This window comes from Pogona vitticeps, chromosome 3, assembly GCF_051106095.1.
Source record: "Pogona vitticeps strain Pit_001003342236 chromosome 3, PviZW2.1, whole genome shotgun sequence".
In the NCBI taxonomy this organism is placed as follows: Eukaryota; Metazoa; Chordata; class Lepidosauria; order Squamata; family Agamidae; genus Pogona; species Pogona vitticeps.
The window spans coordinates 52,145,808-52,159,631 of record NC_135785.1 but is presented as its reverse complement, the minus strand read 5'-3'; the positions used below and the strand labels follow the sequence as shown (position 1 = coordinate 52,159,631).

Here is a 13,824-nt window from a genome sequence, read left to right as displayed (position 1 = left end):
TTATCCTAATCCTGTTTGCCTCAGAGAATGTCTCCTTGCCCCCATGGGCATGTATCCTTCCCAGGAGTTCCACAGTTCCCTGTGCTGCAGTCCTCCTGGCAACTAGAGATGTGGCAAAGCCCTGAGTCAGCAGCCATGTCCTTCTCCCTCCCCCCCCCTCCCCTAAGCATCCCTTCTGCTGCCAGAGAATCGACAAAATCACTCAACTGGGAAATTAACTGTAGCCTTGGAACATCCCATCCTGGTAGCCAGTGAAGGTCAAAGAATAAGAATCAGTGGTTCAGGGCTAACTGGTAAAGAAGCCCCAAAGCAAACCAGGTGACAGTACAGAGCCTTTGCTGTTGGCACATCATACAAGAAAGGAGCCCAAGAGGGGAGGCCATTGGTCATTCCCTCCGCCCTATGACCCTTTGTGCCTCACTCTCAGGCTTTTTGGCAGGGTATTGTAGGTGGCATACATAAATGCTGAGAACAACTTGATGTTGGTCAGATTGTTACAACAGGATGATTTTTCAGAGGGATAGCAGAGTTGCAGAAACCCTTTAAAAATCCAGTGTTTGCCCTTCAATGAATACATTTGAGCTGGTGGCTCAGACCTTTAAGTTTGATGAAGATCTGGGAAATCTATGTCCCTGCAAATGTTGACTCCATTTGCCATCAATCCCAGATATCCTGGCCAATGCTGATGAATTATGGGAGTAGTCATTCATTAAAATCTCACAGTCCATGGGTTTTCAAACCCTGTTTTAATGGGTATTGTAAGATGGAAGTAAGGTTCACAGGGTAACATGTGAACAGTATGATATCTCAGTTTGGCTTTGGGTGGCAAGTTGAATGTTGGTGGCTTTGATACATACCAGAAAAGGCATTATTAGTGTTGAGAAAGTAGATCTCTTCCCGGCCATCTCCATCAATGTCACAGGCTGTCACACCAATTGCATTGCCTTGGCGATCCCGCAATGCATAGTAAGGGGAGCTACGCTCATTCACTGCAAGATTCACCAGCCGACCCCGCACTTTGTCATATTTCAGCACCAGATTGGGACCATTGTACCTGGAGGAGCAGAGACAAGGAAATATGTTATGGCATAGTTCAGGGCACCGTTCCTTCCTATCATGTATTTTCCAGAGCTACCTTTTAAGGGCTGTAATCTCTAAACCTTTCCCAGACAGTATGGGGATTACAGAAACTGTGCCCCAAGAAAGTAACTTTATTAAATCCCGGTCTTTTCCACAAAAGTGCTCTCCTTCATTTCTACTTGTGTACATTTTTAAATGAAGTAGCAAAGAGAATTTCCTCTATCTGTTGTTCTTGGAGTGGAGGGAGAGCTCTTAAACAGAAGGAAGTACTTGAAGTCAAATAGAGAAGAAATATTTTGAGTACTTATACCTTCGCTGCATTTGTATTCTACTCTCACATCTTCAACGTCTGAGTGGGAGCTGAACCTACTATTTCACATTAAGCACTATAACTACCAAAAAAAAAATCATATATAGAAACATGGTATCATGGATTTTCTAAGTCAGACAGAGATTAAGATTGATTCCTACAATGGAACACAATCCCTAATATGAGTCAGAGAAGAGCTTACAGTGCCGCTTGTACATTCATCCTGTCTAACCCCCTGCAACCCCAATATTAAGAAGTCAGTTCTTGATAAGATGGCCACTGCTCCATTGCAAAAAAGAAGGACTGTCACCCAAAAGAAGGACATGGAAGATGAGGAACACCATGAAGATCGACATTCCTCACAAAAAAGGAGGACATTTTTATCTTAAATGTGCATGTGCTAATTTCAACTAATATATGCAAATATAAATCACAATTAGATATTGTTACTAAAATTGAAGTGGAAATACATTACTGCTCACCATATAGTACAGGATTGTGATGGGGTAAACACTTTGGAGCAAAGGACTGAGATAAATATGGGGTGCAAATTAAATAAATAAAGCATAGTGTCTAATAATTCTCTGAAATACCCTGTGCCTTAATTTTTCAGCAGCTTATTGAAAATGAATATACATAGAAAGAAAATGAACAGAAATCACTGCATTTTTGTTGAAATATCTGGCTAGAAAACAACCAGTTAAGGAGAACGGTCTGACGGGTAGTTTCAAAAGATTCATACCTGGGCCTGACCACACACTTGATGTTCATCTAAGAGTAGACTTGCCATGCCATATCTTGCCTGCCATTCATCAACAGTTATATCAGTGTGTGTTATTTGCTTCTTCTTTTTACAAAATGACCCAACAACCAAAACATTTTACTTTAAAAAAAATGAGAGAGGACTGATTAGATACATTTACTATCAAAGCCTCTACTTTCCCTGTTCAGCCAGGGAAACTCATGGGTGTGTGTGTGTAGCGTGGTCACTTGTGTGTGTGTGTTTAGTCGTTTAGTCGTGTCCGACTCTTCGTGACCCCATGGACCAGAGCACGCCAGGCCCTCCTGTCTTCTACTGCCTCCCGGAGTTGTGTCAGGTTCATGTTGGTTGCTTCGCAGACACTGTCCAGCCATCTCATCCTTGGTCGTCCCCTTCTCCTCTTGCCATCACACCTTCCTAACATCAAGGTTTTTTCCAAGGACTCTTTTCTTCTCATGAGATGGCCAAAGTACTGGAGCCTCAGCTTCAGGATCTGTCCTTCAAGTGAGCATTCAGGGTTGATTTCCTTTAGAACTGATAGGTTTGTTCTCCTTGCAGTCCAGGGGATTCTCAAGAGCCTCCTCCAGCACCACAATTCAAAGGCATCAATTCTTCGGCGGTCTGCTTTCTTTATGGTCCAGCTCTCACTTCCATACATCACGACAGGAAAAACCATAGCTTTGACTATTCGGACTTTTGTTGGCAAGGTGATGTCTCTGCTTTTCAAGATGCTGTCAAGATTAGTCATCGCTTTCCTCCCGAGAAGAAGGCGCCTTTTAATTTCAGGGCTGCTGTCTCCATCTGCAGTGATCATGGAGCCCAGGAAGATAAAATTTGACACTGCCTCCATATCTTCCCCTTCTATTTCCCAGGAGGTGATGGGACCAGTGGCCATGATCTTAGTTTTTTTGATGTTGAGTTTCAGACCGTTTTTTGCACTCTCCTCTTTCACTCTCATTACAAGGTTCTTTAATTCCTCCTCACTTTCTGCCATCAGAGTGGTATCATCTGCATATCGGAGGTTGTTGATATTTCTTCCGGCAATCTTAATTCCGGCTTGGGTTTCTTCCAGTCCAGCCTTCCGCATGATGTATTCTGCATATAAGTTAAATAAGCTGGGGGACAATATACAGCCTTGCCGTACTCCTTTCCCAATTTTGAACCACTCAGTTGTTCCATGACCAGTTCTAACTGTTGCTTCCTGTCCCACATATAGGTTTCTCAGGAGACAGATAAAGTGGTCAGGCACTCCCATTTCTTTAAGAACTTGCCATAGTTTGCTGTGGTCCACACAGTCAAAGGCTTTCGCATAGTCAATGAGTGGTCACTTGTACATCACAAGAATGGAGGCTCTAGTTCTAGAGAACTAGATTAATCCCAGTCAAAACTTGGGAATGTTACTTTTTTAGACTTCAGCTATCCAGCTGAATTCTGGGAGTTGTAGTCCACAAGAGTTAACTTTTCCAAGCTCTAATCTCTCTCAAAACATCCCAAGGGACATTCCACAAAAACAGTATGCCTGATTATGAGAGTCAGGATTACATAAAGTATAGAGGAAGCTTTGTTTTGTTTTTCATTTCTGATCTGATCATAGGGAAATGCTGCAGACTTTGAAAGAAAAGAAACCTTTATCGTTTCAGGCAGCAAGCCAAACTGTAATTTTGAGTGTTTAGTCTAGCAGTATCTTAGCCTTTCACTTTGTTTCATTGTGCAACTTATACTAAATCTTCCTCCTCTATCCATCTTATTCTCAATAAACTTGATTCATTGGAATAGATATGGCTAAGGAATAAAGATTTGGAAGCAAGCTGGGAGGCAGACTTCTATTTCTAATTCTTTCCTTTCTCTCTGAAGGTCTCTGAAATAATGGGAAGAACAAATAGGTCTCCCCAGCTAGTAAAAGTCAATTGGTAAATATCTCAGTGATGTTGGTTTGTCACACTGATCATCTGTTGCCAAAGATCTAGGTGCCTGCAAGACTCAGATTCAAGTCTGTGGGATTGGTCCGGACCACTTGGAGTTGGCAGTGAAAGTGAGTGGCAGGTCCTTTTAGTACAGGGATGGCAAAGGTTTAAATCTTTCGGGGTATCAGGACAAGGGTACTGCCTTACTCAGCATCTGCTCCTTTTACAAATAACTAATTGCTTCCTTTCAACTAAGGCCTTCAAGCATCAAAGTTACCGAATTCTGATTGCTTGATCAAGAGATTATCTTTTAAACATCAATCCATGTTAACATTTACACAATGCAAAATTGCAGAAATGCCTGAGCAGTTTCATCTGGCAGCTAATGATGTGTGGCTCTAACATGGCTTGCATGGGGTTTGCTAAGAATGAAAATACATAGTTTAGAGGAAAAATTAATACAGTAGAGGAGAACAAGGTCAGGAAGGGAGGTCCTTGCAGCTAAGAATAATTACAAAACTTAATCAAACCTTGAGGACAATATTAAAAAGTCAAAGAGAAAAAATGGTATTCAAGGTAATGCATCTGTATCCAAATAGAATCAGAACTGAGGTTTGATCACAGTTTTAAAAAGTGACCTTTTTGGGTGATACATCCCCAAATCCTATAGATAACATGGCTATACTGGCTGGGGATTCAATGAGACATCCTTCAAAAAACATAACTTCATAGCTTTGAAATACTGTGACAGGATTTGTTAAAATCCCAGAAAGACTGATAGAATGTGGATTTTGAAAACCTTATGATTTACACAATGGGGCAACTACCCACCTATCATGATAGCCTGACCATGTCAAGTGTTCACAGCACTGTGACTGTCAGATTTGCCCACTTCCTCATCTATAATCACAACACAACGGAGGTAAATGCTCCTTTGTATGGGTAAACAATTTTATAGAGTCTTATTTCTGTACTGTATTTTTGTGGTTTTGTGGAAATGCACCACATTAAAAAAAAAAACCAAACACAGTATCAGCAAGGCTGAAGTAGAGGTCATGTTTGGAAAGCCTGCTGCTCCTGATCCAGAGTTTCCAGATCTGAGCAGGTAGTTTGCTGGAGAAGATGCTTTGTTCTCTTTTCTTATGAGCCAGACTTGGATTCCAAAAAATCCTGAAAGCAGATTAACATGCTCTTAAAGTACCTTCAAGACTAACAGGCTTTACCTGCCATAAGGTTTTTTTAGACTGAAGGAGGGGGGGGGCTGCAGTCCACAAAAGCTGATGTCAAATAAGTCTTCAAGGCACAAGAAGGCACTTTGTTGGTTTTGTTGTGACAAATTAACTATCGGTGGCCTCTCTGGAAAAAGTAGATCAAAGCCATGAAGTCTGACCAGGGAGCTCAGCATGTGGATGTTGCTGCTTTGGCTTGCATGGTTCCAGAGTTTCTTTTAAGGAGGACAATAGCATTTCTCTTGGCTAAGGGCTTTTCCAACAGGGCTGAGACAAGGCTTTTTCTGCTGCCCGGATAAATGTGCCAACTCTAGAGATAAAGTTAGTGCCTGCAGCTTTAAGAGCTCCAGGGCACCGAAACAGTATCGAAAGAGTAGATTGTTTTATTCCTAATGCTAGTCAAGTTAGAGCAGAGGACTGCAGGCTGCTGCATACTTTTCCATGCTGCTCTTGGCTCTTATAACTACAGTTCAGAGTTTGGCAAAGTCATTTTTATCACTACTCCCAGAATTCCTGGTCAACATGGCCATCCTGACTGGGGATTCTGGGGGGTAAGAGTCCGTAAAATAACTTTCCCATGCTGTATTATCATTATAGTCTGCATCAAAGCAAGCGACCCTGAGCTGCAACAGCATTCCTTGTACAATATAGGTGCATGTATTTTGAGAATATGTAAAGGTGTTCTTTCTCCCCCTTTCCTCAATTATGGAACTTTTCTAATGTTCCTAATACATAAGAGCTTATAGCACTGCTTCTCATCTTAGGGCGCTCTGCTTGACTTGACTCAGCAAGAGCCATGCCCTGGCTTTTGATAAACAAGTTACACAAGCATCAGTCCTACAGTTATGAAACATCCCGTCTCTGTTTGTAGTTATAACTTGGCATGGAAGTGAGGCAGAAAATTGCCTGGACTGCCCCCCCCTCCCATTCCAGTGGAGTGGTTATCTCCAAGCTACCAAGAAAATTTCCACAGTTTTCCCCCACCAACCTGGCCCTTCAGATGTCCAGTCTCAGGCCAGAAGGGTCAATGGCTTGTGTGTGTGTCTTGGGATTAGGAGCTAAATATTCTAGTGTTGCATGGTTCATGTCTTCATTGTGTGTTGGAAAAACGCATGTGTGTTGGAAAAACACATGTAGCATTGTTATAGCGGCTTTAAGCATGAATACTACAGGAGTTTATTTATTTATTTATTTGATTTATATCCCGCCCATCTGGTCTGGTCGACCAGTTGGGAATGGTGTCTTAGCCTAGGACTCAGGAGACCTGAGTGTAAATCCCCACATGGCCACTGAAACATACTGGGGGGTAAACCATTTCTTGAACCTTTCACATGCCTTGAAAACCCTATTAAGGTTGTTGTAAGTCAGAAGTAACTTGTTGGCTCCGAACAACAATAACTATAGAAATAATTTTGCAAGACTGGTGGGTGCAAGAAAGTCACTATGGAAGAGCTTGGAAAAGTTGTTTTTGTGCAAGAGCTCCTAAGGTCTTCCAGACACCATGGCCTAAGCTGTGCTAAGTGAGGGATTCTGGAAATCATAGTCCAAAAAGTGTGACTTTTCCAAAGTCTGGGCTGCAGTTATTGTGGGTCCCAAACTATATCTGAACTGTCGTTATCACGTGCCTTCAAGTCAGAACAGACTTATAGTGACCCTAATAGGGCTTTCAAGGTAAGTGAGAAATTTGAGGAGTGGTTTTACCAATTCTGTGAGTTCCAAGGGCTGGGTAAGGATTCAAACTCAAGCCTCCGGAGTCCTGTTCCATCGCTCTGTCCACTACACTGGGTATCTAAATGTGACTTGGGAGTGTGGAAAAGGCAGACAATATGATTCTGAGGCTGCCGTAGCTGAAACAAACGTTCTAGGAAACAGGACCCAACTGCTGTATTCAGCACTGTTCAAGACACTGCCTAAGAACTGGGGTGTTACTAATGTTTCACTTGTAATAAGAACATTGACAAATTGGTGACAGTCTAGGAAAGAGTGATGGAGTTGCAGGGTCTGGATGGAATGCAAGTCCATGAAGAAAGGTCAGGAGAATTATGGGACAAGGATGGATGGATGGGTGGATTTAGATGAAACTCAAGAACAGGTGAATGAGCAAGTTTGCTCAGTATTGATACAAAAATGCCCCTTCGCTTGAAGATTAGGTAGCAGGGATGAGTTGAACCTTATTGTTTCTTACTGGGCAACTATATTATATGCCGACCATTCCTAAACTACCACAATTCAGATGTGTTAGACTGCAACTCCCATTATCGTCAGCCAGTGTACTGCTATAGATGGCACTATAAAGAAGTCTACCAATCCCTGCAACCCATGATTTGTAGCAACGTTTGTGCCATCAGGCCCACATTCTGCAAAATAATATCTAGTCGATGCTTTAATGTGGGATGGGGAATGTATGATCTTCCAGATGGTGTTGGGACTTCAGTTCTCATCAGCTGTAACTAATGCAACTGATGGTGAAGCCTGATGAGGATTGCCATTGACATTAGGAAAGAAAAAAAAACAATGCTCTACTCTAGTTTAATGAATGTTCATATTACTAGCAATGGAACTTGTAGATCCTCACAGCCTCTGTCTCTCACATGAGATGTGGGGCCCAGCTTTCTGTCTCATGGTGTTAATGCATTGGTTCTAGCAACTTTCTCCAGAAAGCCCAGAGTGTTCTTTTTTCCAGCAGAGAGTTTTGACACCAGAACATCCTCCCCAGCTTAGTGGCCTCAAGAGGTTCAGACTATAAATGCCATCACTCTTAGCCACTGGCTGCTGTAGCTGGGATTGATGGGAGTTAGGGTACAAAAAGACCAGGACATGATTTAGAAAATAGGTGACGGTCTATATTTGACAACACAAGAACAGCCATTGCAGTGTCTGCCATTTCTCTCACTACCTATAGCATATCCGGATTGTGGGTTATGTGTACCTCTGAGCATGAACTGTTCTTGTATGTGCATATATATCACATATCGTTGCTTGTGTGCCCTCTCTCCCAACAATACACCCAGGTACCTAGTCCTGGTTGTGCACAGATGGGCATTCCCTATGTGCCCCAAATTGCCCAATGTATGTTCTACACCCCACCTCTGAAGATAAAAATATGCTTCTCCAATTTGACTCAGAGTCAATGTCAGTTAGGTCTCAAGATGGGCTCTTTAAGCTGCTGGGTAGGTTTTGACTCCATCCTCTTTCACTCCCACCCTTTCTTTTGGAAGGATCTGCACATTGGGAACACAGGGAGCACACAGCGGAATGCCTTGCTCACTCCTGTGCCCTTTCCAAACCATGAATACTGCCAATAATGAGCTAGGGCACTCCTTCGCTTTACAGCCAATTAACACAATGTCAAGGTGCACATTGAGGCCTGTCAGCACAGTGAGAGAATGTGGAGAGGGAAAAGCTGCTATTCCTTTCAAAAGCATCCAGGTGGTAGCCTGGGCTAGAGTGCTTCATCAGAATGTTTTCCTCAGGTCACATAGGGTCACCAGGTCTTAGACTTTGGCCCTGAGACTCGGGTTTCGGAATCCATTCTTGGGGTCTCAGATTTTAGCCTGAAATGACAGGAAATAGAAAGCTGCTGATCTGACCATTTTCATCTGCTTGGGGGTATTGGTTCATCACGATACACTGCAGATCACACACAGGTATACTAATAGGTCCCTTTGAAGTACTGTTTCATAGGCCCACAAATTCATCATTGTGTCTTCACTTTGTCTATCTGTCTCACACACACACACACACACAAACACACACACACACCATTTTGCAATGGTTGTTGAAGTGACTTGTCTCCCTATAACACTGTGTAACACATCCTTAGGTCTCAGGTTTTGGCCCTGAAATTTCAGAGGGTGTGGAGCTGCTGACCTGGCAACCCTACACAGATTTTGGCTTGCCTTTTGCTTCCCTGAGATCAGGGTTGTTGGAGCAGGGCGATGTGCTACTCTAGGTACTGCTGGATTGCAGCTCCCACCAGCTCCAAGAAGCATAGCAGATGGTGAAGAATAATGGTTGAATCAGCCCAATCACCTTTGTAAAGCCACATGTATCCCATCCCTGCTCTAAATATCTCCTTCACTCTGTCTGTAGCTGAGATGCTGAGCCCAAACAACTGCTGAGAAAGGAGGGAGATCTCAACAGTTTGGATTCTGAAGGTGGCAGCCACTTTGTAAGGATTTGGGTAGAAGCTCTAGCCTGAGAGAATGCATGAAAAAAATTACATTTTGGACTACAACTTCCATAATCCCACAGGCAGCATGGTCAATGGCCATGGTGAGGGTGTGGTTATTTAGAACCTACACGCCAACAAGGAAAAAAAAAGTAAAGTTTCCAGGCTCTAGACCAGTGGTTCCCCACCACCGGTTCCCAGATTTTTTTGGACAACATCTCCTAGAAATCCTGGCTAGCACAGCTAGTGATGAAGGCTTCTGGGAGTTTTACTCCAAGAACCACTGCTCTAGATTGAAAAGGCAGATTGAAGAAGGACAACATCCACAAGTCTGAATAGTGGATGCAACTATGAAGATGGCAACAGAGTTGCAAAGGAAAAAGTGACTTCTGGAAGGAGCAGAGATGTCCAGCGCTCCGTCTTGCCCGGTAACTTTCGATTCCTTTCAGTCGGTGACACCCGACGCTGTGGACAAGGTGCTTGATCGCTGCCGGGCCACCACCTCCTCCCTTGACCCTTGCCCAGCCTGGCTAATCAAAGCAGCCAGGCTGATAACAAAAGAATGGGCCACAGCAATAATAAATGGGTCTTTCCTTGAGGGAAGATTTCCATCTGCCCTCAAGGAGACACTCATTAGGCCCATAAGAAAGAAACCTAATTTGGCGGCGGATGAAATTGGCAATTATACGCCCGTTGCCAATGTTTCTTTCACGAGCAAAGTGGTTGAGAGGGTGGTGGCTGACCAGCTTCAGGCCCACTTGGATGAAACAGACACCCTGGATCAGTTTCAGTTGTAAATAAATAAATAAATAAATAAATAAATAAATAAATAAATAAATAAATAAATAAATAAATAAATAGTGCTAGCTTAATAGGAATACAATCAGCTTCACCCAGGCTGTTCCAAGGGTTGCTAATCCTCAAGCCACAGAGGACGGAGAAGAGAAAGGGCTTGCTTAGACTGCAAAGATGTTTGACAGATCAGGGAATGCAGTTCAACATTAGGACAGGTAATCTGGAACATTCAGCATGAGATCGCTCCTCTTCTTTCTGATGTTCAGTCTGTGAGTGCAGTTGCTTATGTAGGCAAAACAGCAAGAGCTGGGACAACCCAAGATATTTTGCTGCCTGAAGCAAAAGTCACAATGGCATCTCCTACTCTGTCCCACATACAAAAGTTGCCTTTTGTGGGAACTGTACCTTCTTTAAGACTGCCCATGAGAGAAGCTGTGTTTCGTTGTATGGGTATACTATGTATATACTGCACTTTCAATAACAATAATTTTTTTTTATTTGATTTGATATATATACATTAAAAACATGCCCCTTAGGAAAAATTGTTGTGTGTTTCAGTAACACCAAGATTGGTTCAGGGAGAATGAATAATGTTAAGTGGCCATGAAATGCTGCCTATGGGGCAGGAATGGGGGTGAGAGCAGAACCGGAACAAGATGGAAATAAGGTGGCTCGAATCAGGCCCCACAGCAAGCTATGGTACAACATTTTTTTGCCATCCACACTGTCTGTTAATGAATATCTAGGACTATTTTAAATGCAATGACATAGATCTATACTATACTATATATATATATATATAGCTGCTTGGACTGCACTGAAAAGCAAAGGAGCTCTCCACCGAGCAAAACATATTACCCAAAAAAGAAGAAGAAAAGAATAGAGCTGTTCATTCTTGGAATGTATCCATAATGGACAAAGAATTCTGCAGTCAGTACTGAATAAGTAGGCAAGTACAGTTGTGCCCCGCCTAACGATTGCCTCGCTTAACGAGGAAATTGCTTTATGATGAGGTTTTGCGATCGCAATTGAGATCGCAAAATGATGGTCTAAATGGGGGAATTTCGCTTAGCGATGATGATTTATGACGATCAAAAACAGCTGATCGTTGGGTTTCAAAATGGCCACTGGCTGAAGAAAATGCCCCCCCCGCTGTGCTTAGGAATGGATTCCTCGCTGCACAGGCATGGAAAATGGCCGCCCCTATGGAGGATCTTCACTGGATGGTGAGTTTTCAGCCTATTAGAGTGCATTAAACCACTGGTTCTTAACCTTGGGTTACTCAGGAGTTTTGGACTGCAACTCCCAGAAGCCTTCACCACCAACTGTGTTGGCTGGGGTTTCTGGGAGTTGCAGTTCAAAAACATCCGAGTAACAAAGGTTAAGAACCACTGCATTAAATGGGTTTTAATGCGTTTCAACACTGGCCATGTGACCACGGAAAGATTGTCTTCGGACAAACGCTGGCTCTATGGCTTGAAGAGCGGGATGAGCACCGCCCCCTAGAGTCGGACACGACTGGACAAAAATTGTCAAGAGGAACCTTTACCTTTTACCTTTAATGGGCTTCTTTATTTCGTTTGACGATGTTTTCGCTCTACAGTGATTTTGCTGGAACGAATTAACATTGTCAGGCGAGGCACCACTGTAACATGTTTTAGGTTAGAGAGATCTGTGAGTTGATTCACTCCAGAAGCAACTCAGGAATGAGCATCCAGAACAGCTAAATACAGCTGTTTAATTGTTAACCATGACGTCATAGATACAATTGATGAAAGATATTGCGGCGTGTTTTGTAGCAATCCACAATGTCACTACGGACAGCCAAAGTGCCTATCAACCCAGTGGAGATGAAACAGAAAATTTCATTACTCCTTAAGCTGGAGGCAGTTCTTGGACTACATTTCATAGAATTCCCTGGCCAGCAATGTCTCCTCTCCATGCTGGTAAGGGGATTGAGGGAGATACAGTCCCAGAAAGGACAGTTCTCAAGCTCTGACAGGGAGTCTTACATCCCAAGTTTTACAACCAGGTTTATTCCTCTGTTTTGCTTTGCTAGGGATGAGGAAAACAGAATGCGTAACAAGGATTGCAGGGTGGCGGAGGCTATAAAGAGTTGAGATTTCTTGGAGAAACGAACTTGGCTGAGGATGTGAATGTGATCCAGCTCTCCTGAAATTGCTAGACATAAAAAGTTCTCAGTGGATATATGCTCGTTGCAGCTTAGTGCAATTCAGAAATGTTTTATGGGCAGGACAAGCTATGCAAGTTCTGGCCAAGTATAAAGGGACAGCTCCTTCTAGCATCCATTTACTAGGTCACGACTTGAGAATGGCCAAGGTGGGGGGAACAAGAGTGGGCTCAAGTGGCTGGCAGCAGAAACCGTTTGTCAGAGGAGTGACTTAGGGAGACAGTTAAGTTGTAAGCTTTGAGCACGATGGTGCTGAAGAGATGTTTACTGAGAATGAACATTCCTATCTCCCTCTGAGTCTTTGCACTCCCATTACTTTTGGTTTATTATGGAGGCTACACTCTGGCCACAGCAAGTTGTAACATACAAACACCTACTTCCTTTCCTGTAAAATAACTCAGAAAGACACTTGTTTTCTTTCACCAACTGTACCCCTCCCCCTGGCAAATCCTACCTCTAGACTGGTACTTCGAAATACTCAACAAAGATGGAAAATCCCTGGCCCATAGCCTATAGAGGGTCCTATTGCAGCCCCTTGTCTTTTTGTACTAGGGACCCACTAACATGGGGTAAAGGTGTTGCCCTGCCCATGATGTCCATGGCATGGCCCTACCCTCTGGCATTATGTAGCCCACAGAGGGCTCTAAGAGGGAATCTGCTCCTCCCCATAAAAGCTTCCCTCCCCACCCTTAGATTACAGCATCTAACTAGTTGATTTCCCACCCAAATAAAACACCCTCTTTGCAGGCAATTATTCCATTTCCCATATAGCTGGCAATACCCAGTATTGTCCATAGTACCCACCCAGCTACGACAATCTCGAAGTCTCCGTCCTGGTCCACATCAGTCACAGCCACACCATAATTGAGCTGAGTTGGGTTGCTGTCATAGTCAGGGGGGAGGATTCGATCCGTCACCGCTGTGAACATGGGTTCACTACGTTGGGATCCTTCACCAGGCCAAGCCAGAACCAAGCTCCACAACAGCAGCCATCGCAGCCTTGGCACCTATAAACAGAGAGGCATGGGGCTATGTCAGTCATGATATTCTCCCCCATCTGTCTTAGCATCTGGAGAATTCCTCCATTTCCATACATGAATCCTGCGTCCCATTCCTTTCTCCATATCAATTCCTGATGAGATATTCCCATATGTGATAGGGCTCTGTGGGGGAAGATCCTTTCAACTCTTTTCATTTAGGTATAGAAGAGAATAGAGTTTGGAAAGGTTGTTATATTGGGTTATGTAATCCCCTCCTCTCAAAAAAGGAATATCCCAGGTCTTGGAAGAGAACACTTCTAATTTGGGTCTGGTCTCAGATGCCATAAGCATTTCAGAATTTCCCCAGATCTCCATCTGTGACAGATTGTAGATCTAGAAAAAAA

At 43.3% G+C, this 13,824-nt stretch overlaps 1 protein-coding gene across 2 annotated transcripts in view; it reads right to left on the bottom strand.

The window, feature by feature from the left end:
• CRTAC1 (cartilage acidic protein 1) overlaps positions 1-13,824 on the bottom strand; it is a 47,106-nt gene that overhangs the window by 25,973 nt on the left and 7,309 nt on the right. For both annotated transcript variants that reach the window (XM_020812021.3, XM_020812020.3), the window contains exons 2-3: positions 13,245-13,447; positions 858-1,054 (exon numbers count right to left, since the gene is read on the bottom strand). In XM_020812021.3, coding sequence (XP_020667680.3) covers positions 858-1,054; positions 13,245-13,447 — 400 coding nt within the window. The remainder of the gene's footprint in view (positions 1-857; positions 1,055-13,244; positions 13,448-13,824) is intronic.